Genomic DNA, 26743 nt, shown 5'->3' with positions numbered 1-26743 from the left:
CATGTCCGGGTAAATCCGGACATATGGTAACCCTAAGTATGTTACTATATGTTCCTATGTTAAGTCTCACATGTAAAAGATTCAGGTGAACATCCCTGATCAGTAGAAGCCCAAAAGTTAGCCAGAACCACCCTAATTGTGGTAACAGTTTGTTAGCTATAAGCTGTGTGCCACTTCTCCAATTACTGTTTTGCCGTTGGGGGATGGTGTTTCATTATTGTGTTTGCACTCAAAACATGCAGGTTATAAGGAGGAGTTACTGATCCCTCTAAATTGAGTGGGAGTCTTTCAACTACATTACTGCTGAGGGGGGATTACTTCAAACTTGTGGTTTTAATCACTAGGGACAAGCAGGCTCCCCTGCAGTCCTGTTGATCTTGCCTGTCCCTCACTAGTGATAATGAGATAGTGAACACCACCCACTGTATCTGGAACACTTCTGTTCCTCAGAGGGAACAGTGAGCATCCTGCCTTACTTGCTTATCCTCATACTTCTGTATGTGATCCTGACATAGCACTACCTACTCAGAGGGCAATAGAGGGAAGACTGTTACACAGCTTAGGGCAAACAGTAGGGTGTACAACATCACTATACTCATGATGTGGCAGACACCGTAACACATAGACCACACTTCCTCAAATGCATATAAAATTACTTCTTGCACCTTACCTATTTCAAGTAACACCAAAAAGAGTGCTACAGTGATGCACATGCACCTTACCTTCCTCGGAGAGGTTGCATTCCCACATCCTACAGCACTTACAGTCCATGGTTTACCTCTATCTCTCAGCTTGATATCTGCGCTATTCATGGGCTGTAAGTCTATAAAAGCATTCAAATACACATCAGTCTAAGGAGCCACAGAAAAAAGGGTAATTGGGTGACACATTTCTATGTAGACATATTCTGTATCATGACATTGGCAGGTATAAATGCTGTCTTTACACCATAGTTCTACGAATGATTGTCTCTCCCTCATTGAGCTTCATTTTCTTCCATCTAAGGATCAACACCTACATGTATACAGCTATCATACTTACAGCAAACTAATAGTATACCAAAGAAAATCCAAGATACGAAAGTCTCTCACATTGGATACCATTCCACCTAGTGACAGACATGATCTAACACTTCAATAACACAGTATTCATGTTACTCCCACCCTCACTAGCAGCTCGGTCCCATTCTGAGATTCCTAAGCGGGTGAATTGTGAAAGGATGTTTAGTAGACAAATCTTCTGAGTAATAGAACAATTGTGGCAACTCCTCAGAAACCTGCACATTTATATACCTACCATTACTTAAGACAAATGACAATGACAACAAGCACCTGCTTGAGGGTAGCTATTAGCCTCCAGCAAGGTAATCAGTCCAGAGAAAACATCAAGTGATACCTGGCAGCACACAGCCTAACTTCAAAAGGAGGGGTGAAGAGAGAACTACAATAAGTTTCCCACATTACAGTACATTCTGCTGTTAAAGGGGTCCTGTCTAAATAACCACACCCAATTAGTTAAAAACATGGGAGACAACCTCTAAGCAGACACAGACTCCAAAAACATTGCATCTAATTACTAGGTGTGGTTTGCTGACAATCTACCAACCTTTAGAAGACAGACGGCACAGCAAAAATCCATTCTGTCCAAAGAAAATGGCCTTAACATGTGGCACTTTGTACAGAGATCTATGGAGGAATAGCCTAGTGGTTAGTGTAGCAAACTTTGATCCTTGGGAACTGGGGTCGATTCCCACTGCAGCTCCTTGTGACTCTGGGCAAGTCACTTAACCCTCCATTGCCCCAGTTACAAATAAGTACCTGTATATACTATGTAAACCGATTTGAATATAGTTGCAAAAACCACAGAAAGGTGGTTTATTAAGTCCCATTCCCTTTCCCTAATATAACATCACTGGGATGCACCTATCTCATGTGCGTGCTTACCATGACACCTGTATGACGTTACTTTGAGAGACTCATTTCCATTAGCCATTTCAGTACACTCTCTCAGTGATCCCTATAATACATTAAAATGTGCCCACACACACTCTCCCAGATACAAGTGTACCAGGTGTTTGTGTGATGTTGTCTCTTTAAGGGAAAAGAGTCATGAAGGAATACATATGTCAAATGATGCATACTCCTGTGTGCTTTGTGGAGGATTTAGAAAAGCATAGATATGTCAAGCTATAAGGGCAACCCCTGGAGATGGGAATGCAAAATGTGGGTCAACATGATCAGAGGTGTCCCTCAACAGCAGGGATAGCACAAGCTGCCGCAGGCAACAACTGGCCTCCACGGCCCACTCCACGGGTAAGCCCCTACAGAACAGGTACCTACTGCACTTGCAAGTAAAGGCAAACGTCCTGCTAAAAGAACTGCCAGCAAGGAAAGCATGGGGAACCAGACCACCACCTCAGGACTCCACAGGTGAGGAAAATGATGTCATCCTCCATATGGTGCTGGCCAACTTTGAGGAGCTCTTTGGAGCCCTGAGCTTCCAGCTGTCCTCAACCTCCAAAGACATTATTTGGCAGACCATAACCTGGACAGTGAACAACATTGCAGTTGTTTATTGGCTAAGGCAGTGGTTCACAAGTGGTTCTCATGAGAGAGATTTGCATGCAGTGAAGGTAGTGCATGCATATATTTCTCATGAATATTCATTGCAGATATCCTGAAAACCTGACTGGCCGGGGTGCCTCCAGGACCAGGTTTGGGATCCACCATACACAAGAAAATCTGACTGGCTGCTCAGAAAAGGGAGGTGTGTACTTAAGTAATACTATGGTTTATTTAGGGCAAAAAAAGAGCATATAGGAGACTTATATGCGTATTTTCAAAGCACTTAGACTTACAAAGTTCCATAGTAACAACCTATGCAAGCTTTGTAAGTCTAAGTATTTTGAAAATGAGACCCAAGAGTCCCTGAAGAGCTTAGTGAAATGGAGGCTTCCTGGGATATTTAAAAATCACCATCAGATGAGTTTATGGTTCCATCATACATTGAAACAGAACACTAAGGGGTATGTTTACTAAAGTGAGTTAGCATTTTTAAAGCACCTGTAAATTTAAGGCGCGTTAAACGCCAACGTGCCTATACATTTCTAAGAGTGCATTAGCGTTTAATGCGCATACACCATTTATGTGTGTTAAAAACGTTAACGCGCCCATAGCGCTGCTTAGTAAACCTAGCCCTAAGAATCAAAAATCATTGAAGTTGTGCAAGAAATAATTTTTTAGAGGAATTTGTTTAGGATTCATGATAATCTGTACCCTTTAAGACTAAAATTTGGTCTTAGGACTTTTCCATGCTATTTTGAGATCCTTTTTCTCCTTATTATTTTATTTGCTCGATCATTTTAGCATGTATTCAACTGAACCATTTTTATCTTCATGACCAAGAACATGGCCAATTTTGCTATCTATTGGCTGTCTCTCTATCATTATGATATTGTATATACTAAACTTCTTACCTTCTGTTTTCTAAAATGTGTTTTTGTGGTATTGGAATATTTTAAAAGTCAAGCATGAGTTGTAGTAAGCGATACTGAGTGTCATTTGTATTATTTTGGACCATTTATTTTGCATGAATGGGTAAAAAGGTCATGATTTGATATACTGTCTTTCTGTGGTACCACCAAAGCAGTTTACATTTATTATATGGAGGTACTTTCTCTCAGGTGGTCTTTTACTAAAGATTAGCTTGAGTTATCTGCAGCAGGGCCCATAGGAATAAAATGGGACCTGCTGCAGATAAATCAAGCTACCCTTTAATAAAAGGCCCCCCTCAATCTAAGTTTTTGTACCTGAGGCAATGGAGGGTTAGGTGACTTGCCCAGATCACAAGGAGCCACAGTGGGAACTGAACCCAATTCCCCAAGATCTCAGCCCACTGCACTAAACATTAGGCTATTCCTCCACTCAAATACTATCAATGACTCGTTGACAATGTCACACCTTACATTGCTTCTAGTGGGTACAATGTAACCCCACCCCCCCCACATGACATCTGCCATTTAAAATAGTTACAATCAGGGTGTTTAATTAGACTTCAAAGAAAGCATAGATTGTGTGTGTGTGTGTGGGGGGGTGTCTTTTATTAAGCCGTGGTACCATTTTTAGCTTGCGGTAGAAATCAGCTGGTGGTAAACGCCAAGATGTCCATTATATTCCTATGAGTGTCTCAGCGTTTACCGCCAGCTGATTTCTACCATGAGCTAAAAACGCTACCACGGCTTAGTAAAAGACCCCTTGATTTTAGAGATATGCAAAACTTCAGACAACTGTGATTCTATCAAGGAATTACTTGCATCATCTATGCCTGTTTTCCAATTTTTTGTTTCACTGGTTTTGCAATAGGAAAAGTGTTACTTTATGAGCAAGAAAGTTAGCCACTTGAATACTTTTAAACCATTGTATAGTGTTTACGATAAAGTTGTAAGAAATGATTATAAAATTGAGTCACCCATTCTACCCTGAATAAAACTAAATATCTAGTCCCTCTAAAATAGCTTTTGTGGTTTCACTTTTGTGATTTACCCCCTCCTGTTTACTAAGCTGCACTAGCGGCTGCTGTGCGCTAATACCGAAACAGCTCATTCACTTTGGGATATGTTGGCATTGCTGTATGGCTTAGTAAACGGGGGTGGGGGGGGGGTTGTGAGGACTGCTGCTCATACTTTATCTCATCACGAATACTTTATTTTTATATTACCCCAAAATTCCCTTTGTCTCTTCTTATAAATTGCACAACTACAGTAGCAAATTTGAAACATTATGAGATAACGCACAAATTCAATTAACATTGGGGTTATATACTATCTACAATTTCATCATAGTTGATAAAATCATTAGTTGAACTTATTTTTAATTTGGTACATCTGATGGTCCCTGGTTTATAAAACATCATAACAGTATTCAGAGGGAATATGTTCCCTTCCTTCATAGCATCTAGAAACTGATATTATGAAGATAAAACAAGGGGCTAAACATCAAAATGAATGGGCTGCAGTGCATTTGCCACACCAGGAATCGCTAGCACAGTTCAGTAAAAGAGGCCCTTAGTATCCAACAGCTTATATTTAAAATAATGTTACCTTTTAAAAAACTGACTAGCCCATTGCTCTTCCTATGTGCTAAAAAACTTGAATTGGAGAGACTTTTCTGATTGGTAATGTGGATTGTGTATTCCATTTCCATTATTTACTGCATGCATCTCTCCAAAATATAAAAACTAGGGAAGTGTAATTTGGCCTAAGTTAGATTTGATAGAGTCTGATTTGATATTTTCCATTCAGGAAAGTTAAGAAAAATGCAGTTTGCCTTTAATAAAGCCCTCACAAAAAAAAAAAAAAAAACAAACCCTGAAATGACATTGATATCCAAAGGGCAAAAATTGCCATACACTACAGCCTTAGGCTATAAATTTTGAGATCTTAAAGGCTAAGCGGAGGTCTTACAGAAGAATTCTGGCCGATTATCTTAACAAAAAAATTACAATTAAAAATAGCTTTGAAAATACCAGCAGCCTCCAGGAAAAGCAAAACCTAAATCTCAAAACACTACAATATTCCTGGTAGAGGTCTCCCCTCTCCTCACCACAGCCATACAGTACAACTGACCCTTAAAATATAACACAGATTTTCCAAAGCAACATTTTTTTTTATTTAAATGAAGTTTGGCAAAATTCAACCAGGCACAATATCCCATTAGAAAACGGGATCACCTAAAGTAGTGCTATTCTTCTAAATGCATTTAGTTGTACTCATTAACTATAACTAATCAGTTGGCTTCATTTTATAAGAAAATCTATGGTAATTGTGTGACTTTGGCTTTTCTTTTACAGCAAACAAAATTCAAGAACACATGATCATTGAACTGTATTTTTAATGACACAAACTACCAGAATACACACACACACACAAAAAAAAAAAACCCCAAACGGGTTCATTTTCAAAGCACTTCCATAGGTTACTATGGGCCTTTTTTTACAAAGCTGTGCTACTGATTCTCGGTGCGGCAAATGAGAGGAAGACCAGTCGATTCTTATGGGCTTCCTCTAATTTGCTGCACGGGAATCGTAGCATGGCTTTGTAAAAGAAGCCCTATGTAACTTTGTAAGTCTAAGTTCTTTGAAAATATGCCTCAAACTGTGCAGAGCAATCTCTCAGTCCCCAAGTATTCTGGTAAAAAAATTCAAGAATCCTATACCATAGTCCTAACCATCTGTGTCATACAATTTCCTTACCTTTCTTATATGCTATTCCCTTCTGCTTTTATTATTTATAAAAAAAGTAAAAATCTTTCCATTCCTGCACATTAAATACTTGGATGGAGATTATATATACAGGGTTTTATATATAAAGCAGAAGTTGTAGTAGAATGTCTCTGGATTATATATAATCCAGAGACATTCTACTACAACTTCTGCTTTATATATAAAACCCTGTATAAGTCTGTAAAATAAGCGAACCCAACAAACATTTGAACATTCATATAGACCTGGTTTACCATTACAAATGGACACTATTGAATGAAAGTTTTAATTTAAGTGATAAAAATGTATAAGATTTGTTGATGTATGCAGTGTTAAATAGGGCATTATGAAAATACTTTTGCAAACAAAAAAAATTATCTGGTCACATACAAAATAAACATGTTAAGGGTTGAGGGGTGCCACAAATCCTTACTCTACATATATATATATACTATACATCAAGTGAAAAAAGGCAATATGAACTGCAGGACTGCCATTACTTTAGTATTCCCATTCGTCTGTTTTCATATCCAGATAGCTTAGGATGTTATTTGCAAACTTTACTGCCTGCTTTCTGGCTACTTTGGAGCGTTCATCTCCCGCCACATCAACGGCATCAAGAGCTAGAAGTTGCTTAATGATGAGTTCTTCCAGTCTTTTATAATTCTTATCAGTTCTATTTCCATCAAAGGACAGTACTTCCCCCTGAAGCTCCGACAAGCTCCCAAGAACATTCCAAACTGCTTTATGTGATGGATGTTCAGTGTTAGTCTGGTCACCATAAGTTTGCCTTTTCATAAGAGCTTCCTTTAAGTCAATATATGTGATGGTTGCTTGCACCTCTATTACTGTTCTCCTCCTGGCCTCCCTAATAAACGGATTCCTTCCTGGACTCACCTCATCTAATTGAGCAATTAGACCCTGTAATTCTGCCTTGAATCCCAACTGTAAATCTGAAATGGTGTCTGCTTTCAGCAGATCATTTTTCATTCCTGTTGCTGTTTTGCGAATCTCTTCAATTTTCATAATTGACTGATTCTGGGCCAAATCATAAGCAGCAGTTGTGGCTCCTTCCTCTTCTAAATCCAAATGTTTCAGTAAGCTATTGATTTCTCCCACTACTTCCTTTCGGTAATTTCTTACTTCTGTATGTCCAGATACATCCAAGGAATCCAGATCTGCAATTAAACCTGTAAGCACACAAGATAAATGCCTGTAGGTTTCATTATTATTCACGCCAATGAGAAGTGTAATGAGACTTGCTCTGGCTTTGTTCACTTCACACATAACAGAGTTAATTTTAGAAACAGAAGGGTGTGCATCAGTGGATAGTGGCAGAGGCAAAACCTGACGCTTCATGCAACTTTCCAGGATCTCTTGAATTGCAAGAACTTTGGTTAAAGTACGGTATCTTGCTTTCCGCAAAGATGTTTTACCCTCAGTTTTTACTTGAGTGAGTCTCAATATAAAGCTCTCAATGCCGTCTTCAAACTCTTCAGTAATGCAGCTCCCTCCCCCATAAAGAGGCGCAATCTCATCCCTCACAAGCTTTTGTGCTTCTTCAAAAATTTTCTGGATCTCCAGTCGGCAAGGATGGTTAGCATTCTGTTCCAAATCCTTAAGTAACCTCTCTGCTTCCTGAGCAGCTCTGTTTCTAGTTTGCTGAATGGCACCTTTGCCTTCTGTATCAACACAGTCTATTTCAAAAAGCTGCCTTGTCAGAGCCCCCTCTAGTTTCTTGTATTCAGAATCAGCTAAAAGACCACTAAAGGTAGCCACTTGCTGCCCAAGATCCTTCACTTTTTTCTGGATTTCTTGTAGCTTGGTGATGGAAGGGTGCTGGTTACCCATATCCATAATCTTCTTTCATCCGTTATCTACACACAGGGCTAAAAATAAGAAGATAGCATTTGTATACATTGGAATTATTATAAACCTCTCAATATATTCAGAAAAACATCCACCAGAACTATACGCACTAGACACTTTTCAGGTGATATAAACCTTGCAGTTTATCTGATTATGCAATACAAATAAATACTTGCAGGCTTTGAGACAAATGCATATTTCCCCAGATTCTATATATCGTGCCAAGATCAAAGTGTTGCGACACAACATAACCAAAGACTGCAACGGACATTACCTGACTCTTCTTCCCCCTTTCCCTCTCTAAGTTCCCCCCAACTGTTTCCTACCATACATATACCTCATTATACCACAAAATCACTTTGTATTCATTCATACTATGTATTTGTTCAAACCGTAATCGGCTAACACCGTTAACGGTTATATGTAAGCCACATTGAGCCTGCAAAAGGTGGGAAAATGTGGGATACAAATGTAACAAATAATAATAATAATAGCAATGTGCATAACTTAATTAGTTAACAAGTTAATTAGTGCTGATAATTGGATGTTAACAAGCAATCAGCAATAATTGGCATTAATTAGAATTTATGTGCACTATCCGCTAAGCATATCCTGCAAAGCAGTGGCTAAGCGTATTCTGCAAAGCCGTGTGCGTAAATTCTATTGCATGATGCTAAAAAGGGGGCATGGCATGGGTGGGTCATGGGCATTCTGGAAAACCACACACACACACACAGGGTTATGGAATACATCTGCTCTGTGCCTAACTTAGGTGCCAGTTTTATTTGGTGTAAATGGCCGCGCCTAGAGTTAGGTGCTGACATGGTCGCTCGGCATATTCTATATACTGCATGGAAATTTAGGCTTATTCTATAAAGTATGCCTAAATTAATGCATACTTTATAGAATGTGCTTAGGTGAATTTCATTTCGGCGCTGAATTTTTTGGTGTGATATACAGAATCTAGTCCATTACCCTTAAGGACTAATGTTATTGTGCTATAACAACCTTATTATTACTCAGACCAAAATGGCAAAGCACTTTATTAACCCCCCCCCCCCCCCCCAAATAAAACAGCAATGAGATAAAGTTCCAAAATAAAAGCTTTATATTGAAGTCCTGCTGGAAAGCAACTGTTTCAATATTTGTCACTAATTTCTAGTCTGCCAATTCAAGACATAAAATTCAAACTGACTGTATACACAATGAACAATTGCCATTTTCAGTTTGTATATCATTTCATTTTCTTTAATGAACATTTATCCAAAACCTATCAATTCACAATTTTTTTTTACAAACTTAAACAATTAGCAACAACTACAAGAATAGTGAATATTTAACTGCAGAAAAAAAGCCTGAAAACGTTACCAAAACTGTTATTCCTTGTTTCCCTTTAAAATACAAAGTGTTTGAGTTATGGAGAATGCCTAATATTTAAAACTATTAAGAATATTCCATAAAATAAGGCATTTGAAAGAACATACATATGCCACTGGATTCTACATATAGCACCCAAATTTGCACACACTTCCAAGATGAAAATGGTGTTAAAGGGGCGATCAAGGAGGACAAAGCCGTAGCGGAGAAATTAAATGAATTCTTTGCTTCGGTCTTCACCGAGGAGGATTTGGGGGGGACACCGGTGCCGGAAAGAATATTTGAAGCGGGGGAGTCGGAGAAACTAAACAAATTCTCTGTAACCTTGGAGGATGTAATGGGTCAGTTCAGCAAGCTGAAGAGTAGTAAATCACCGGGACCTGATGGTATTCATCCCAGAGTATTAATAGAACTAAAAAATGAACTTGCGGAGCTACTGTTAGAAATATGCAATCTGTCCCTAAAATCGAGTGTAGTACCGGAAGACTGGAGGGTAGCCAATGTTACTCCGATTTTTAAGAAGGGTTCCAGAGGAGATCCGGGAAATTATAGACCGGTGAGTCTGACGTCGGTGCCGGGCAAGATGGTGGAGGCTATTATTAAGAATAAAATTGCAGAGCATATACAAAAACATGGGCTGATGAGACAAAGTCAGCACGGATTTAGTGAAGGGAAGTCTTGCCTCACCAATCTAATGCATTTTTTTGAGGGGGTAAGCAAACATGTGGACAATGGGGAGCCGGTTGATATTGTATATCTGGATTTTCAGAAGGCGTTTGACAAAGTGCCGCACGAAAGACTCCTGAAGAAATTGCAGAGTCATGGAATCGGAGGTAGGGTATTATTATGGATTAAGAACTGGTTGAAAGATAGGAAGCAGAGAGTAGGATTGCGTGGCCAGTATTCTCAGTGGAGGAGGGTAGTTAGTGGGGTCCCGCAGGGGTCTGTGCTGGGTCCGTTGCTTTTTAATGTATTTATAAATGACCTAGAGATGGGAATAACTAGTGAGGTAATTAAATTCGCCGATGACACAAAATTATTCAGGGTCGTCAAGTCGCAGGAGGAATGTGAACGATTACAGGAGGACCTTGCGAGACTGGGAGAATGGGCGTGCAAGTGGCAGATGAAGTTCAATGTTGACAAGTGCAAAGTGATGCATGTGGGTAAGAGGAACCCGAATTATAGCTACGTCTTGCAAGGTTCCGCGTTAGGAGTTACGGATCAAGAAAGGGATCTGGGTGTCGTCGTCGATGATACGCTGAAACCTTCTGCTCAGTGTGCTGCTGCGGCTAGGAAAGCGAATAGAATGTTGGGTGTTATTAGGAAGGGTATGGAGTCCAGGTGTGCGGATGTTATAATGCCGTTGTATCGCTCCATGGTGCGACCGCACCTGGAGTATTGTGTTCAGTACTGGTCTCCGTATCTCAAAAAAGATATAGTAGAATTGGAAAAGGTACAGCGAAGGGCGACGAAAATGATAGTGGGGATGGGACGACTTTCCTATGAAGAGAGGCTGAGAAGGCTAGGGCTTTTCAGCTTGGAGAAGAGACGGCTGAGGGGAGATATGATAGAAGTGTATAAAATAATGAGTGGAATGGATCGGGTGGATGTGAAGCGACTGTTCACGCTATCCAAAAATACTAGGACTAGAGGGCATGAGTTGAAGCTACAGTGTGGTAAATTTAAAACGAATCGGAGAAAATTTTTCTTCACCCAACGTGTAATTAGACTCTGGAATTCGTTGCCGGAGAACGTGGTACGGGCGGTTAGCTTGACGGAGTTTAAAAAGGGGTTAGATAGATTCCTAAAGGACAAGTCCATAGACCGCTATTAAATGGACTTGGAAAAATTCCGTATTTTTAGGTATAACTTGTCTGGAATGTTTTTACGTTTGGAGAGCGTGCCAGGTGCCCTTGACCTGGATTGGCCACTGTCGGTGACAGGATGCTGGGCTAGATGGACCTTTGGTCTTTCCCAGTATGGCACTACTTATGTACTTATGTACTTATGAGTGCGCAACTTAATTGGCTAATGATCTGTTAACCATAAATAACTGGATGCTAACCACCAATTATTGACATTAATTGGCACCAATTAGGATTTGCACACATATCTGGCTTCATGCTTTAACGCAATTGCATGGCGTGCGAGGCATGGGCATTCTATACATTTGTGCACAGTGTGATAGTGGGTTTCTGTGCCACTGCAATTTACAGAATCTTCCCCATACCATTTATAAGGCAAATCGTTTAACTATGATTTTAAATTTTTTTATTGTTATTTATTTTTGCTACATGTGTACCCCGCGCTTTCCCACTCATGGCAGGCTCAATGCGGCTTACATATTGTATACAGGTACTTATTTGTATCTGGGGCAATGGAGGGTTAAGTGACTTGCCCAGAGTCACAAGGAGCTGCCTGTGCCTGAGAGGTGGGAATCGAACTCAGTTCCTCAGGACCAAAGTCCACCACCCTAACCACTAGGCCACTCCTCCACTAAATAAATCTGCAAAAAGAAAAACAAAGTGTTCCACCATAAAATGATAAATCCCTTTCCCCTACTTTTATTGTCTAATAATAGAGCAAAGTGTTTCGATCTGTGAAGACTTCTGAATTACCACAGACACAAACGAGACCTGTCAAGACACTGAGAAGTCCAAACCTGTAAATTTCGAGAAAGAACCGCTAGTACTTGATTTCTTCTTCCTTATTTAAGAATCAATTATAAGCATGCATTTTGATTTTTCCATTAAAGTTGTCAGAAAACAACAAAAAAACGTAAGCTAGCACACCTTTTCCAGGGTATCTGCATTTTGACTGGCAGGAAGATATCGTTCAGCAGGTCAGCGCCCTGCTCGGTTAAAACTGCCTAACCCGCCGCCATGGGAAATTTTTCTGTCAGCCCGTCTGCCCTCACAGCTGTTTTTCCAGCAGACAGACAGCATTTGACTTCACAATCGTTGTGTCCCCCCGCCTTGAGGTATTAAAGCGACGGCATGCGTTCATTCCTACATACCTGCTGCTTATCTGTCTTACACGGATCTAACAATCTTCCTCCTTTTATGGAATTGTGCAAAATATAAACAAGATGTCACAGAATTTAGTTTGCACAAACCTCAATGTACGAGTCAGGATGAAATGCATTATGGCGGCTGAATAGCCTGCTGTAGTGTTTTTGATAGCGTTAAAGAACGTGTTTGAAAAACTTAATGACGTTATAGACCCGCACAGGCCGGTAAAATGGCAACTAACGAGCCCTTCCCTCTGAGGTACTTCTCGGGAGTCAACAAATAGGAGTTGCTACCAAGGATGAGAATAATATTCCACCCTACAACCAACATCCCAATTTATAGATGTGATTGGGAAGGGGACAGTCCCTATGCAAAGTAGATCAAACCTCCGCATCCTGGCCAGCCGACCAGAATATAAAACAGAAACACTTCTACTAACAACAGAGAGAGCCCGGGGAAAGGGCGTCCTATCGCCGCAACCCCCCCCCCCCCCCTCCCCACCCCAAACTCCCTTCAGGAGCGCCCACCACCACAGCTCTTGCTTCTGAGAAGAAATTTAAAGCTGTCGCCGGCTACCGGTAACGAAGCTCTTCTGTGGTAATTTTACCTGAGGCAGCCAGGTACTACTACTCCATCGGACCCCCCACCACCGCTACTGCTCCAGCGGGAGAAAGCAGGCCACCTGGTACCTAAAACGAAGGGGTTAAAAGTCTCTAGAGAGCGGCGCGAGGACTCGGTCTCCTCTTACGCCTCCAACACCCTCCCCACGATTCTGGCCCCGGCGCGCGCGACATTCTGCAGCCAATCGGAGAGCAGGAACGGCAATTCTATTCCGGCTCGCGGGGAGGAGACTGGTTTTGGAATGGAATTGGAACGAGTTTCTTCTTACTAGTCAGCTATGAGTTTTGGTTCCTGTAGTACGCGTCAGTGAACACTTGTCAAAATAACAACAACCGATTCCTTTCTTGTACTCGTGAACATCTCAGTCTCCCTCCCCTGTTTCTGTCCACAGGCTCTTTCTAACATGTTTGAATGATTTTTATTTTTATCTTTTTACAGCGTCCATTGCTTTTGGTAGAACTGTGCGGCAGGGCAGGTAATGATTGGTACCTGGGCCCTAGCATATACTGGGAGCCGCGAACGGACCTTTCTTGTTGTGTGTAAGTTGCCGTAGTTTCTGTGACGTAGCAGCGTGCGGACTGACAGTTATTGTAGTCCGCCAAGAATAGTGTCTTTCGCTTCGTATTGCTCCGCTCTTAGTAGACGGCAAAAAAAATTCGTTCAGTTTCTAATCGGGTGATGTTGGCTGGGACGGCATGTGGTGCAGTGGGGAAAAGGGTCTGGGCTCAGGAGTTTCGGTTCTCAGTCAGTGATTTCTGCAGTAAAAAATGCGCTAGGGCTGCATGGAGTCCTAATGACCCGGAGCCAAAGGGGAAAGTAACCGCAGGGTCAAAGGTGAGATTTATTTTTAAATTTAATGTAATATCCAAAGTTACAAGATTAAGAAACTCACGGAGGACACAGCATTATGGTAGTCCTTAATCATAAGGGGGAGCAGAAAAAGAAATAAAGATCACAAATTGCTTGGATTCCATACGTCAATGTGCCTTCTTTTGTGCAGCCCCTCTACTCTGGAATACACTCCCTCCCCCTTTCCCTTCATACAGAGCCATCCTTCACCAAGTTTAAGGTAGAACTTAAGACCTATCTTTTTAAGTTGGCATTTGGTGGCGGTTGGTGGGGTGGGATGCAACAGGGGGGACGGTGTAAAAACCGGATACAGCGGGATCCTCGGGCCGTCAAAACAAACAACCGCTTAACTTAGTTAGTACTTAGATCCGGAGGATCCCGCAGATCTGGCTTTTACACCGTCCCTGCAACAGGGTTAACGGACTATATTGTGTTTTGCCTGTGCCTATGCTGAATCATGCTGTATTTTCTCCTCTATTCACCTCTTCCTCATTCCTTTTCTCCGTTTCTCTTATTTTATCTGTTTCACTGATTCTATTCTAACTGTAACTGTATCACCTCTGATTTTGCAATAGCCTATCAGTGCATTGTAAGCCACTTTGATCCTGCAAAAGTGTGGGAAAAACGTGGTGTATAAATGTACAAATAAATAAAAAATAAATATTTCATGTTCTTTTTTTCTCCGCCTTATATATAATGGAGTTCATTTCATAGTTTCCTTTTGAGTTTATTGTAAACTGACTCACTGTTTTATATCAAATCTAATTCCATATTTTGAAATGCTTGGACCGGCAACCCAAATTGCTACTGCACTGGTCAATTTTATTTACTATCACAAAAAGGTTAATTGTTGTGGTTCACTACTACTACTACTATTTAGTATTTCTATAGCGCTACAAGGCATACGCAGCGCTGCACAAACATAGAAGAAAGACAGTCCCTGCTCAAAGAGCTTACAATCTAATAGACAAAAAATAAATAAAGTAAGCAAATCAAATCAATTAATGTGTACAGGAAGGAGGAGAGGAGGGTAGGTGGAGGCGAGTGGTTACAAGTGGTTACGAGTCAAAAGCAATGTTAAAGAGGTGGGCTTTCAGTCTAGATTTAAAGGTGGCCAAGGATGGGGCAAGACGTAGGGGCTCAGGAAGTTTATTCCAGGCGTAGGGTGCAGCGAGACAGACGGCGCGAAGTCTGGAGTTGGCAGTAGTGGAGAAGGGAACAGATAAGAAGGATTTATCCATGGAGCGGAGTGCACGGGAAGGGGTGTAGGGATGGACGAGTGGGAAGAGATACTGGGGAGCAACAGAGTGAGTACATTTATAGGTTAGTAGAAGTTTGAACAGGGACGGCATGTGGTGCAGTGGGGAAAAGACAGAGCTGCCAAGTTACCCCACTCCAGGAGTGAGACTTTTTGGCTGGTTCTGGTTTTAAATTTATGTCCCAAAGCAGTCTGTTATTTGTTGTCCATGATTCTAGCCATTGAAATCAATGCTGCAGGTCCCATAATGCACTGGGATGAGGTTGGCAGAAATCCAAGACCAGCCAGAAAGTCCCCTTCCTGGAATGGGTAACTTGCAGCTCTGCAAATAGGACATACCTGGTATCAACATAGTTAATTATACATTTACAAAGATATCAAAACTAGAGGCTGTCCGACTTTTGGATTTGGCACTGAAACCAGACCAAAATCTGGGTTTGGGTTTCAGGCAAAAATGCCTGTGCATGTTTGGCTGAAGCTGAAACTCGCTCCCCTACCCCTTCCCGCAATCATTCTCCCCCCCCCCCCCCATCCTACCCGACAGGCCTACCTTAAGAAGCCATGGTGATCTAGTGGCCTCTGCAGAGACAGGAACAAACCCCTGCTCTGTGCTGCTGCTGTATTGTAATTCTGGCAGCCATTTTGTGATGCAACCAGAATGGGCAAGAATGTTTCTAAGGAATGTATCATCCCAAATTTAAAGACATAATTCCTGCTAAAATTTTATATCGAAAGCATTTATTTGGATCACTCTATTTACCATATAAACTATTGTGCAAGATCATAACTGCATTACTTGCAAGAATACAGAGAGTGCCTCCCTTCCCCAGGACTACCTTATGTTCCCTAGTAGTCTAGTGGGTGTAGTTGGGGCATTGCTGGATGTCCAATACTACATCCTGACATAGGAAGTACAATCCCATGCCTTTCTGCGTGTTCACATAATACATTGCAACATGTTGTTTGAATAAGGATAATTTGGTGTATTAGCTGAGCTCCCCAGGCTAGTTTGAATGCATCTGTCATTGATGTCTTGTGTGGTGGAGGAATTTTCGAATGGTAATCCCATGGTCAAATTGTTTGGAACTGTTCACCAAAATAGAGACTCTTGGAGAGGAGGAGTGTGACAGTAATGACATCTGCCAGGTTCCCTGTGACCTGGAACCATTGAGAAGCTAGAGTCCACTGGATCATCCTCAAATGAAGACATGCCATGGGTATGGTGTGCACAGTGCAAGCTGTGTGGCCCAATAATCTCAACATCTGTCCATCTGAGACCTGCTGGCTCTTATGAACTTGCAGTGCTAAAGAGGTCAACGCCTCCACACTCTGTTCTGGATGAAAAGCTGGAGCCCAAGTAATGTTTAGCAGGAGTCCTATGAATTCCAATAGTTGTACAGGTAGGAAATGGGTAGTGGGGTAGTCACATCCTGGTAGCTCCAGCACCCAAGTAGTTCTGTGCATTGATTCTATTCTTATACATAATCTGGAAGGCAGGTTTAGGGGCAGGCTGGGGCCAGCACAAAAACTGAAAAATTCAGTCACTCTGCATATAACACAGATATAATTTAGTCCATGGAATTAGCCTAATGTGTAGCTGCTTATATGTATGTTCATACTCTTTAAATGGCCAGCACCTGTAGGCTATAAGCATACAGTTAATGTGTTTAACTTTTATGTTCTATGGGCTGACTGAAAATTGGGCCCCTAGAATTTTAAATTGTGTAAATTAAATCTTATAAGGGCATTTTGAGACTATCTCTCAAGTCTGTTATATGGTATCGATTCCAATGGTTCTCTTCATAATTACAAGTTTATCTGCAGTGAATGACTAATAGGCCAATTTATGCTTTAAATGTTCTATGGCACTCTGAGCCAAAAATAAAAAATAAATAAAAAAGCCTGGTATGAAATGTGCTTTAAAATTTTAATTTTTTCATGACCTTTTATGCATTTTATTTCTAATATACCTTATCGTTCTTTCTTTTAGACTTTAGATTTCTGTCCTCCGGCGCATTCGTCCTGTGATTGGATTGGTCCCCCAGATAAGTACTCAAACCTACGTCCAGTTAAATTTTATATTGGTGAACCTGAATCACCTTTGGAACAAAAACTAAGGACACTAAGACAAGAAACTCAAGATTGGAACCAAAAGTTTTGGGTCAATCAAAATATAACATTCCATAAGGTAGGTATCAAAGCAAGGTTTTCAGTTATCTAAACAAAGTACTCTGCCACTTGATGGCATGGGTTGTCTTCAGATATTTACTTTCACTTGAAATAGCATAGAAGGACAATATGATTTGACTCTTAAAGCTACCACGTTATTATTGTGAAGAGTCCACAACATTCATATATGAAAATAAGAATTTGTTTCAATCCAATACTTTTTTTGAAAATCAAGGAAAAGACCTCAAAATGCCCTGCCGCTTACTTATGATTTTCAGCGGCTTTAACTGGAGGCGTGGTGTTCATCACTGGTCATAAAAACCTCGTTTTTAAATTTTTATTTTTTACTTGAAATATATTCAAACTTAATTTTCTTGTTTTTTTTTTTTTTTTTTTTGAAAACTTCAATGCTTTCCCTTTTGTGAACTTCAGTGATTTATATTATATTCTAAAACCATTTATCATTTATTTCTAATCTTATGCAAATTGTGTTATATGCTGCGAGCAGTACTTTTCACGCAAAACAAAGTCGAGCACATCTGTTGCCCGACGGCAGCCACATCTGTTTCGCTTTTTCAAGGGCTGTGCTTCGACATAGATGGCATTGATTAGTCTTTAATTACCTGAAAGATACATATCATATACTTTTATTTTTAATTTTAAGGGAAACAACCTGGCAAGTTTTCTGTCGAACCAACATTTATTTTTAGAATAAAAATATCTCACCCATTAAACAAATGAATCAAACTACACTTTCAGCTTACATTGTCTCCTGTTAGCCTACGGCTCGATACTGCGACAAACTGTGTACCCTCGGTTGCTTGCGATATTTAGCTTCTCAACGTAATTTAAATGAACCAATCGGACAAGACTTTATGGCACTTATGGTCTAATTCACTGCTAACTTGATAATTGCCTAACGTTTACTAGGCTTTCTGCTTCTGATGTACCTGAAAAGTTGTTGCTGTGAGTTTTAGCCTGTGTGGCAAGTTTCTCTTCATATTCTCTTTTAGCCTTCTTTATTAATGGTTTGCATCTGACTTGCTAGTGCTTATGTTGCTTCTTATTTTCTTCATTTAGGTCCTTTTTCCATTCTTTGAAGGACATTCTTTTGGCTGTAGTAGCCTCTTTCACTTTACCTTTTAACCATGCTGGCTGTCATTTTCTCTTCTGTCCACCTTTGCAAATACATGGAATGCATCTGGTCTGGGCTTCCAAGATGGTATTGTGTCAAAAGATTGCACACACTTCGTAATTAGTGTAAATATAAAAAAAAAGCAACTCTTAAGCAGAGAAGAAATATGATTATCAAAAGAAAGATGTGTGTTCAAAATAATATCTGAGGGGGTCTACTAAGCGGTGGTAAGCCCAATATGGGCTTCCATATCATCAAGCTGATCAATCCATAGACTGGTGGGTTGTGTCCATCTACCAGCAGGTGGAGATAGAGAGCAAACTTTTGCCTCCCTATATGTGGTCATGTGCTGCCGGAAACTCCCCAGTATGTTCTCTATCTCAGCAGGTGGTGGTCACACACAGCAGCAGCTCTGGCTAGGCCTCCAAGCCTAATCCTTAGGTTTTGTTGAGGCCTGGGGTTGAGGGCTCTTTTGAGCAAGTGCAAACCTGGTGGTGCCAGGTCCCTCCTTTTCTCCCCCCTCCCGCTGGCTCCGTTTAAAAAAAAAAAAAAAAAAAAAAATTTAAACGTCTTTAAAGGCGTTTAATTCGACGTTTCTTTAAACGTTCATTGCAGCTACTCACTGGGACACCAGTTCGTTACAGCTCGGAGCGGCAAGCAGGTAATTTTACCTTTTTATAGCGGGCAGGGGGTTCCCCGATTCTTCTCCTCGTGGCATATGGCGTCGGAGGGCGAGGGCGCAAAGGGTCGCTCCCCGGATCGCTGGAGCGCTTCTAGAGGGGATGCGGGGGTTTTACAACCTGATTCGCCCTTGATGGGTGACAGTTTAGTGACCGATGAATGTCCCGGTCGTTCCTCCGGCGTGGCGGTTTTTTTCCCGCCATAAACACCCATCCCCCGCTCCTCGCCTCCGCCATCTTGGCCGGCCACGCGGCTCGGACGGCTTCTTCGTGGGCCGCCCTTGAGGTTGGAGACATTAATGCCATGAACGCCCTTAATTTGGGCGACGGCACAAGCGGCTAAAGTTAAGCGCCGTTCTTCCCGCGCGGCTCCTTCGCGGAGTTTCGCGCCGGACGCCATTTTGGATGCGCAGCATGTCTCTCCCCCGCTATTGCGAGTGCCGGTTGAGAGTGCGTCTAGGGCTGTTGCCCAGGCTGCGGAAGTGCACAGTCTGGGGGGTTTCTCCCCCGAGTTTGTTTTGCTGCTGCATCAGGCTTTCCTCATGCAAACGCTGCCCCTGCTCCCTCTTCTGATAAAGAGGTTGAGGTTCCCAGAGGTAAACGCCCTCGGGTTGATTTCCAGGCCTTGGAGGACTTTGTCTCCTCCAATGTAGATGAGGGCAGCGTGTCTGAGGTCTCCCAACGGTCCTTTGCGGATTCCTTGGAGGAGATAGATCCCCGCTCGGATGGAGCGGATGACCCCTCTGCAGCGCTGCTTTTTAGCCCAGAGGATTTGCCCAACCTGTTTTTACAGGCCATGGACACTTTGAAGATTTCCTCTCCGGAGGACGTCTCTCCCTCAGCCCCTGTTGGCTCTGCCATTATGCTGGGGACGAAGCGCCCGCCTAGATCCTTCCACGTGCATGATGCCATGCACACCTTAATTGCGGCTCAATGGGATGTCCCGGAAACGAGCCTTAAAGTGGCTAGGGCTATGTCCCGCCTCTATCCTTTGGCTGTGAGTGAACGTGAGGCCTATCTGTGGCCTACCGTGGATTCTTTAATCACTGCGGTGACTAAGAAAACGGCGTTGCCGGTGGAAGGTGGCACGGCCCTAAAGGACGCCCAAGACAGAAGATTGGAGGCGGCCTTAAGGTCGTCCTTTGAGGCAGCTGCTTTAAGTTTGCAGGCCTCAGTTTGCGGCTCCTATGTGGCCAGGGCGTGCCTGACTATGGTGCAGCGGGCTTCCCCCTCGGATCTTTCCTTGAGGGCTGATTGGCCGGCCCTGGAATCGGGCTTAGCCTATTTGGCAGACTTGCTGTATGATGTCTTGAGAGCCTCAGCTAAAGGCATGGCTCAGACAGTCTCTGCGCGGCGGTGGCTTTGGCTGAAACATTGGTCTGCTGACCACGCCTCTAAATCCCGCCTGGCTAGATTGCCTTTTAAAGGCAAGCTGCTCTTTGGGGTCGAGCTGGACAAAATCGTGACCGATCTCGGCACGTCTAAGGGCAAGAAATTACCAGAGGTCAGGGCTCGGGCTAGTACTCGTCCCGGTACCTCCAGAGGACGGTTGCTGGAAGCCCGTCGGTACCCGCCCCGGGCAAGTCGGGTTCCTCTGCCCCCTCTTCCTTCAAGAGGAATTTCTCCCCCAAGCAGCATTCCTTTCGCAGAGACCGCCGTCCCGGAGGTGCTCCCTCCGGTCCTCCCCCAGGGTCTCGTACCCAATGACGGGGCCTTGGTCCACGCCCCAGTGCAGATTGGAGGACGGCTGTCCTCGTTTCTGGGCGAGTGGACCATTATAACTTCAGACGCGTGGGTGCTGGAAGTCATCAGAGACGGCTACAAGCTAGAGTTCTGCCAACCCTTAAGAGACGGGTTTGTACTCTCTCCCTGCAAGTCTCCGGTCAAGCTGTGGCAGTGCAGCAGACCTTGGACAACCTGATCCGCCTGGGTGCGGTCGTTCCGGTGCCAAAAAATCAGATTGGCAAGGGACGTTACTCCATTTACTTTGTGGTTCCAAAGAAAGGAGGTTCTGTCCGGCCTATCCTCGACCTCAAAGGGGTCAATCGGGCCTGGAAAGTGAGGCACTTTCGCATGGAGACTCTCCGCTCTGTTATAGCGGCAGTGAAGGCAGGAGAGTTCTTGGCTTCCTTGGACATCAAGGAAGCGTACCTGCATATTCCCATCTGGCCTCCTCTCCAACGCTTTCTGCGTTTTACAGTCCTGAGACGACACTTCCAGTTCAGAGCCCTCCCTTTCGGGTTGGCTACTGCTCCGCGGACCTTTTCCAAAGTAATGGGGGTCATAGCGGCCTTCCTGCTAAAGGAAGGAGTACAAGTCCATCCTTATCTGGACGACTGGTTGATCCGAGCCCCCTCTTATGCAGAGTGCGGCAAAGCTATGGACCGGGTAGTTGCTCTTGTGAGCTCCCTGGGATGGATCATCAACTGGAAGAAGAGCCAGCTGCGCCCGACTCAGTCCCTGGAGTATCTGGGAGTTCGATTCGACACCCAAGTGGGCAGAGTGTTCCTGCCAGACAATCGGATTGTCAAGCTTCAGGCTCAGGTGGACTAGTTCCTAGTAGCCTCTCCTATTCGGGCTTGGGACTACGTGCAGCTGTTGGGCTCTATGACGGCCACGATGGAAGTAGTGCCCTGGGCCAGGGCTCATATGAGACCACTACAGCTATCTCTGCTGCTGCGCTGGACTCCGATGTCGGAGGATTATGCTGTGCGCCTTCCCGTGGACCCAGCAGTGCGCAAGGCGCTGGGCTGGTGGACGCAGACAGACAAGTTGTCTGCAGGATTGCCTCTGGTGACCCCGGAGTGGATTGTCGTCACGGCAGACGCCTCTTTGATGGGCTGGGGAGCCCACTGCTTGGGAAGGACAGCGCAGGGGCTCTAGTCTCCTGCAGAGGCAAGTGGTCTATCAACCTCCTGGAACTCAGAGCCATTCGGTTGGTGTTATTGGAGTTCATCCCGGTACTGGTGTTGTAGCCTGTACGGGTCCTGTCGGACAATGCCACGGCTGTGGCCTATATCAACCGCCAGGGAGGTACCAAGAGCGCCCCTCTAGCCAAGGAGGCTATGAGTCTTTGCCAGTGGGCGGAAGCGAACCTGGAGCAGCTTTCAGCGGCCCACATTGCCGGAGTCATGAATGTCAAGGCGGACTTTCTCAGTCGCCATACCTTGGAGCCCGGAGAGTGGCAACTATCTGCTCAGGCGTTCTTGGACATCACGAAGCGCTGGGGCCAGCCGAGCCTAGATCTGATGGCGTCATCGGCCAATTGCCAAGTGCCGCGCTTTTTCAGCAGAGGACGGGACCCTCGATCCCTGGGAGTAGATGCTCTTCTCCAACAGTGGCCGACACAAGAGCTCCTCTATGTGTTCCCGCCCTGGCCCATGTTGGGCAGGGTGCTAGACCGGGTGGCAAAGCATCCCGGCAGGGTAATCCTGGTGGGTCCGGATTGGCCCAGACGTCCCTGGTATGCGGACTTGATCAGGCTCTCAGTCGACGATCCTCTGCGGCTGTCAGTGGAGCAGGGCCTGTTACATCAGGGTCCCGTGGTGATGGAGGATCCCTCTCCCTTTGGTCTTACGGCCTGGCTATTGAGCGGCAGCGTCTGAGGAAGAAGGGCTTCTCAGACAAGGTCATCGCCACTATGCTGAGAGCGAGGAAGCGCTCTACTTCTACTGCTTACGCCAGGGTTTGGCGTATCTTTGCAGCATGGTGTGAAGCAGGCTCACTTTCTCCCTTCACTGCTCCAATTTCTTCAGTGTTGGCGTTCCTGCAAGAAGGTCTGGAGAAAGGCCTGTCGCTCAGTTCCCTTAAAGTCCAGGTAGCGGCTCTGGCTTGCTTCAGGGGCCGCCTGAAGGGTGCTTCCCTGGCTTCGCAGCCAGATGTGGTGCGCTTTCTCAAGGGAGTTAATCACCTGCGCCCTCCTCTGCACTCAGTGGTGCCTGCGTGGAATCTCAACCTGGTGCTAAGAGCATTGCAGAAGCCGCCTTTTGAACCCTTGTCGAGGGCATCTCTGAAAGACCTGACGTTGAAAGCAGTCTTTTTGGTGGCTATCACTTCAGCCAGAAGAGTTTCCGAGCTCCAGGCGCTCTCATGTCGAGAGCCTTTTCTGCAGTTCACTGAGGCAGGAGTGACTATTCGCACAGTGCCTTCCTTCCTGCCCAAGATTGTTTCTCGCTTCCATGTGAATCAGCAGCTCTGTCTCCCTTCCTTTCGTAGGGAGGACTACCCAGAGGAGTACTCTGCTCTTAAATATCTGGATGTGAGACGAGTCATCTTCAGATACTTGGAAGTGACCAATGATTTCCGGAAATTGGATCATCTGTTTGTCCTGTTTGCAGGTCCTCGTAAGGGTCTGCAGGCTGCTAAGCCTACAGTGGCAAGATGGGTCAAGGAAGCCATTGCAGCGGCTTATGTGGCCGCGGGGAAGGTGCCGCCTATCCAGCTGAAGGCTCACTCCACGAGAGCTCAGGCGGCCTCGATGGCAGAGGCCGGATCCGTCTCCTTGGAAGAGATATGCAAGGCGGCAACTTGGGCTTCGGCTCATACATTCTCCAAGCATTACTGTTTGACTGTGGCTGCACGGGCGGAGGCTCGGTTTGGAGCTTCAGTGTTGAGGTCAGGGATTTCAATGTCCCGCCCTGGGTGAGTACTGCTTCGGTACATCCCACCAGTCTATGGATTGATCAGCTTGATGATATGGAAGGTAAAATTATGTATAATCATACCTGATAATTTTCTTTCCATTAATCATAGCTGATCAATCCATAGCCCCTCCCAGATATCTGTTCTGTTTTTATTCTGGTTGCATTTCAGGTTCAAGTTTAGTCTTCAGTTATTTCAGAAAGACTTCGTGTTCAAGTTCTTTCACTTGGATTCTTCAAGAGTTGAGACGAGTTTGTGTTACAGTGAGCTGCTGCATTCCTCTCCCCTCCGTTTTACGGGGCTGGATTGAGACATAAATTCTGCCGGCACTCCCTCCCGCTTCGTGCGGCTGTAGGGCAGCTTTGTACCCCTCCCGCTGCGGCGGTGTTAGGGTCAGTCAGCTCCTCCCGCGGTTGCGGTTGCAGGATAAGCCAGATCCCCCCGCATCGGCGGGTGTGGTGTCCCTCCCCCGCTCCGCGGGGATGAGCTGGACGGATTCCCCTCCCCCACTTGTGTGGGGATGAGCTGGGTTAATTCCCCTCCCCCGTTTCGGCGGTGGTGAGCTGGGCAGAGTGTCCCTTCGTGGGTGTAATTCTCTAAGTGCTGAGTCCTGCGGATGGAGCTTTGATATCGACATACTGAGGAGTTTCCGGCAGCACATGACCACATATAGGGAGGCAAAAGTTTGCTCTCTATCTCCACCTGCTGGTAGATGGACACAACCCACCAGTCTATGGATTGATCAGCTATGATTAATGGAAAGAAAATTATCAGGTATGATTATACATAATTTTACCTTACTGCTTGCTATTCCGGAACTACCGCCGGGCTACCGCAGCAGCCTAGTGGTAGTTCCTACCCCCAGCACACACCATTTCTGGTGCTATAAAAATATTTATTTTTGTAGCACTAGTGTTTACCCGGCGGTAATCACTGCCCAGTTACCACTGGGTTAGTACAGGAGCCCTTACCGCTATCTCAGTGGGTGGCAGTAAGTGCTCCCCCCTGAAATGGCTACGTGGTAAATGGCCATTTCTTTAAAAAATAAAAAAGACAGCCTTTTACCCACTGCAGTAAAAGTGGACCTCGATGCACATCAAAAACATGCGTTGACTTTAGTGCAGGCCCCCTTTTACTGCAGCTTAGTAAAAGGGGCCCTATTCCTCTTTACCCTGTGATTCCCTTGCCTGTAATGTCTTGTCTGTCTGTTTTACCTAGATTGTAAGCTCTTTGAGGAGCAGGGACTGTCTCTCTATGTCAAATGTTCAGCGCTGCGTTCATCTGGTAGCGCTATATAAATGCTATTAGTAGTAGTAGTAGTAAAAGAAGTAAGCAGCTGAATTTGAGAACCTGACGGTATAGGAGCCATTCTACAAGGTGGTAAACAGTTGGAAAACCATAGTGCAGTTGTTTTAGGTGGATTAAGTATCGAACAATGTTCAGCAGCCATACAGCAACTGCAGAAAGAATTTTGAAGAGGGGAAAATCAGGAAAATGAGAATCTGTAGCATAAACAAGGAGAATATCATTCTCCGAAGACAAGCAGGCTTACATTCTCACAAGTGGATAGATGATCCTGCGTCACCCAGGTCAGTATAAACCAAGAAAAAAGTTTGAGAGCTTTCTGAAGTGCGCGCAGCGTTCTTCCGCTCATGCGCGGAGTGCTTTCCTGCCTGCAGCAAGACTGCATGAGAAGCGGCAACTTTTGTTGCTCCTCATACGCCCGGGAAAAGAGCTTTGTGCCTTTGTGGTATTTTTGGCTTGTTCCGTTTGTTTCTTTCTTTGTTTTCCATTATAAATGGGTTTTTTTTTTTTTTTTTTTAAATCCCTTCTTAGGTTTTTTGGCCTGCATTTAATTTTACTTTGTTTTTCGACACAGGCCGCTTTCAGGCCTGCTCGGACTTGTTTTTGGTTTTCTGTGCCGCCTTCCCTCTTTTTCAGGCATAATCATGACCTTTGATTTTGCCGAATCCATTTTTCCCTCCATGTCATCGAAGACTCCCAGTGGCTTCAAGCGTTTTACTCAGTGCAAGCGGACCATCTCGGGTACTGATACATATTCTTGGTGTATTCAGTGTCTCGGGCCCGACCGTAGCCCGGCAAATTGTGTCCTTTGCGTTTATATGAAGAAAAGGACCCAAATTTCCCGATAAACTCAACGTGAGAAACATTTTGGAGTTCGTTCCAGTTCTTCAGCATCGGAATTGAGGTTGGCAGCGTTGATGTTGAGGGAAACATCGGGAGTCGAGATAGGAATGGCTGCTGCGAGACCCCGAAACTATAAACTGTCCCCCTTTTCAACCAATGAATAAGAAGATTGACTCCATTTATGGAAGCCAGAAGGCTTCCAGATTCAAGGAACAATTGCTACCACACCAATTAATGGTAGTCAGATCTTCTCTCAAGGCCAAGTGGGTGAGAACCCACTCCTTGGTATAAGGATGTTGGATTGTCTTGAAGAGAAAAATGTTTTTTGGAATGCTATGGTAGCCTCCTGTATAGCTTCTTTCCATTTCTTCATTGGCCAATACACACGCGTCATTTTGGTAGAAATATGATTTTAGGATTCTAGTGAACAAGTGAAAAGCATGGGGAAAACACATGGTTAGGTTAAGTTATTATCTTTCTAAGAATGCATTAAGAGCTTCTGCCATGGGGATTGGTACAGACTGTTAGGCCTTCCAGACATCAGGATAGGTTCTGTCATTCCCAAGTTGAGTAAATGTTCCAAGGAAAGAGCGACAGCCTGTTGCTTGAGCTCTGAGCCACATGGGGACCATGAAAGTGTCTGGAATGGCACAGGTGAACTCCAGGAAATGACCTTTTCCAACCACCTCCAGATCCCACTGATCTGAGGTGATGGGGGCCCACTCAG

The 26743-nt window shown here is 44.1% G+C and overlaps 2 protein-coding genes across 4 annotated transcripts in view; one reads left to right on the top strand and one right to left on the bottom strand.

The window, feature by feature from the left end:
• Positions 1-6077: 6077 nt before the first annotated feature.
• On the bottom strand, positions 6078-13269 carry BAG5 (BCL2 associated athanogene 5). Of its 3 annotated transcripts, none has more exons than XM_030214241.1 (2): positions 13123-13269; positions 6078-8147 (listed from the first exon to the last, which is right to left on the bottom strand). In XM_030214241.1, exon 2 carries the CDS (start codon positions 8113-8115, stop codon positions 6760-6762), a length of 1356 nt encoding a protein of 451 aa, XP_030070101.1. In that variant the 5' UTR covers positions 8116-8147; positions 13123-13269; the 3' UTR covers positions 6078-6759. The 3 variants fall into 3 exon arrangements, with proteins under 3 accessions (XP_030070101.1, XP_030070102.1, XP_030070103.1); XM_030214242.1 differs by having other exon boundaries at positions 13046-13131; XM_030214243.1 differs by lacking the exon at positions 13123-13269 and adding an exon at positions 12297-12706.
• Positions 13270-13651: 382 nt separating this feature from the next.
• Positions 13652-26743, top strand: part of LOC115477392 (apoptogenic protein 1, mitochondrial) — a 35847-nt gene continuing 22755 nt past the window's right edge. Inside the window, exons 1-2 of the mRNA XM_030214244.1 lie at positions 13652-13970; positions 17234-17431. Coding sequence (XP_030070104.1) covers positions 13815-13970; positions 17234-17431 — 354 coding nt within the window. The 5' untranslated portion in view covers positions 13652-13814. The remainder of the gene's footprint in view (positions 13971-17233; positions 17432-26743) is intronic.

This window comes from Microcaecilia unicolor, chromosome 9 (genome assembly GCF_901765095.1).
Source record: "Microcaecilia unicolor chromosome 9, aMicUni1.1, whole genome shotgun sequence".
Lineage (NCBI taxonomy): Eukaryota > Metazoa > Chordata > Amphibia > Gymnophiona > Siphonopidae > Microcaecilia > Microcaecilia unicolor.
The sequence above is the reverse complement of the archived record's forward strand: the minus strand, read 5'-3'. Positions and strand labels throughout refer to the sequence as shown.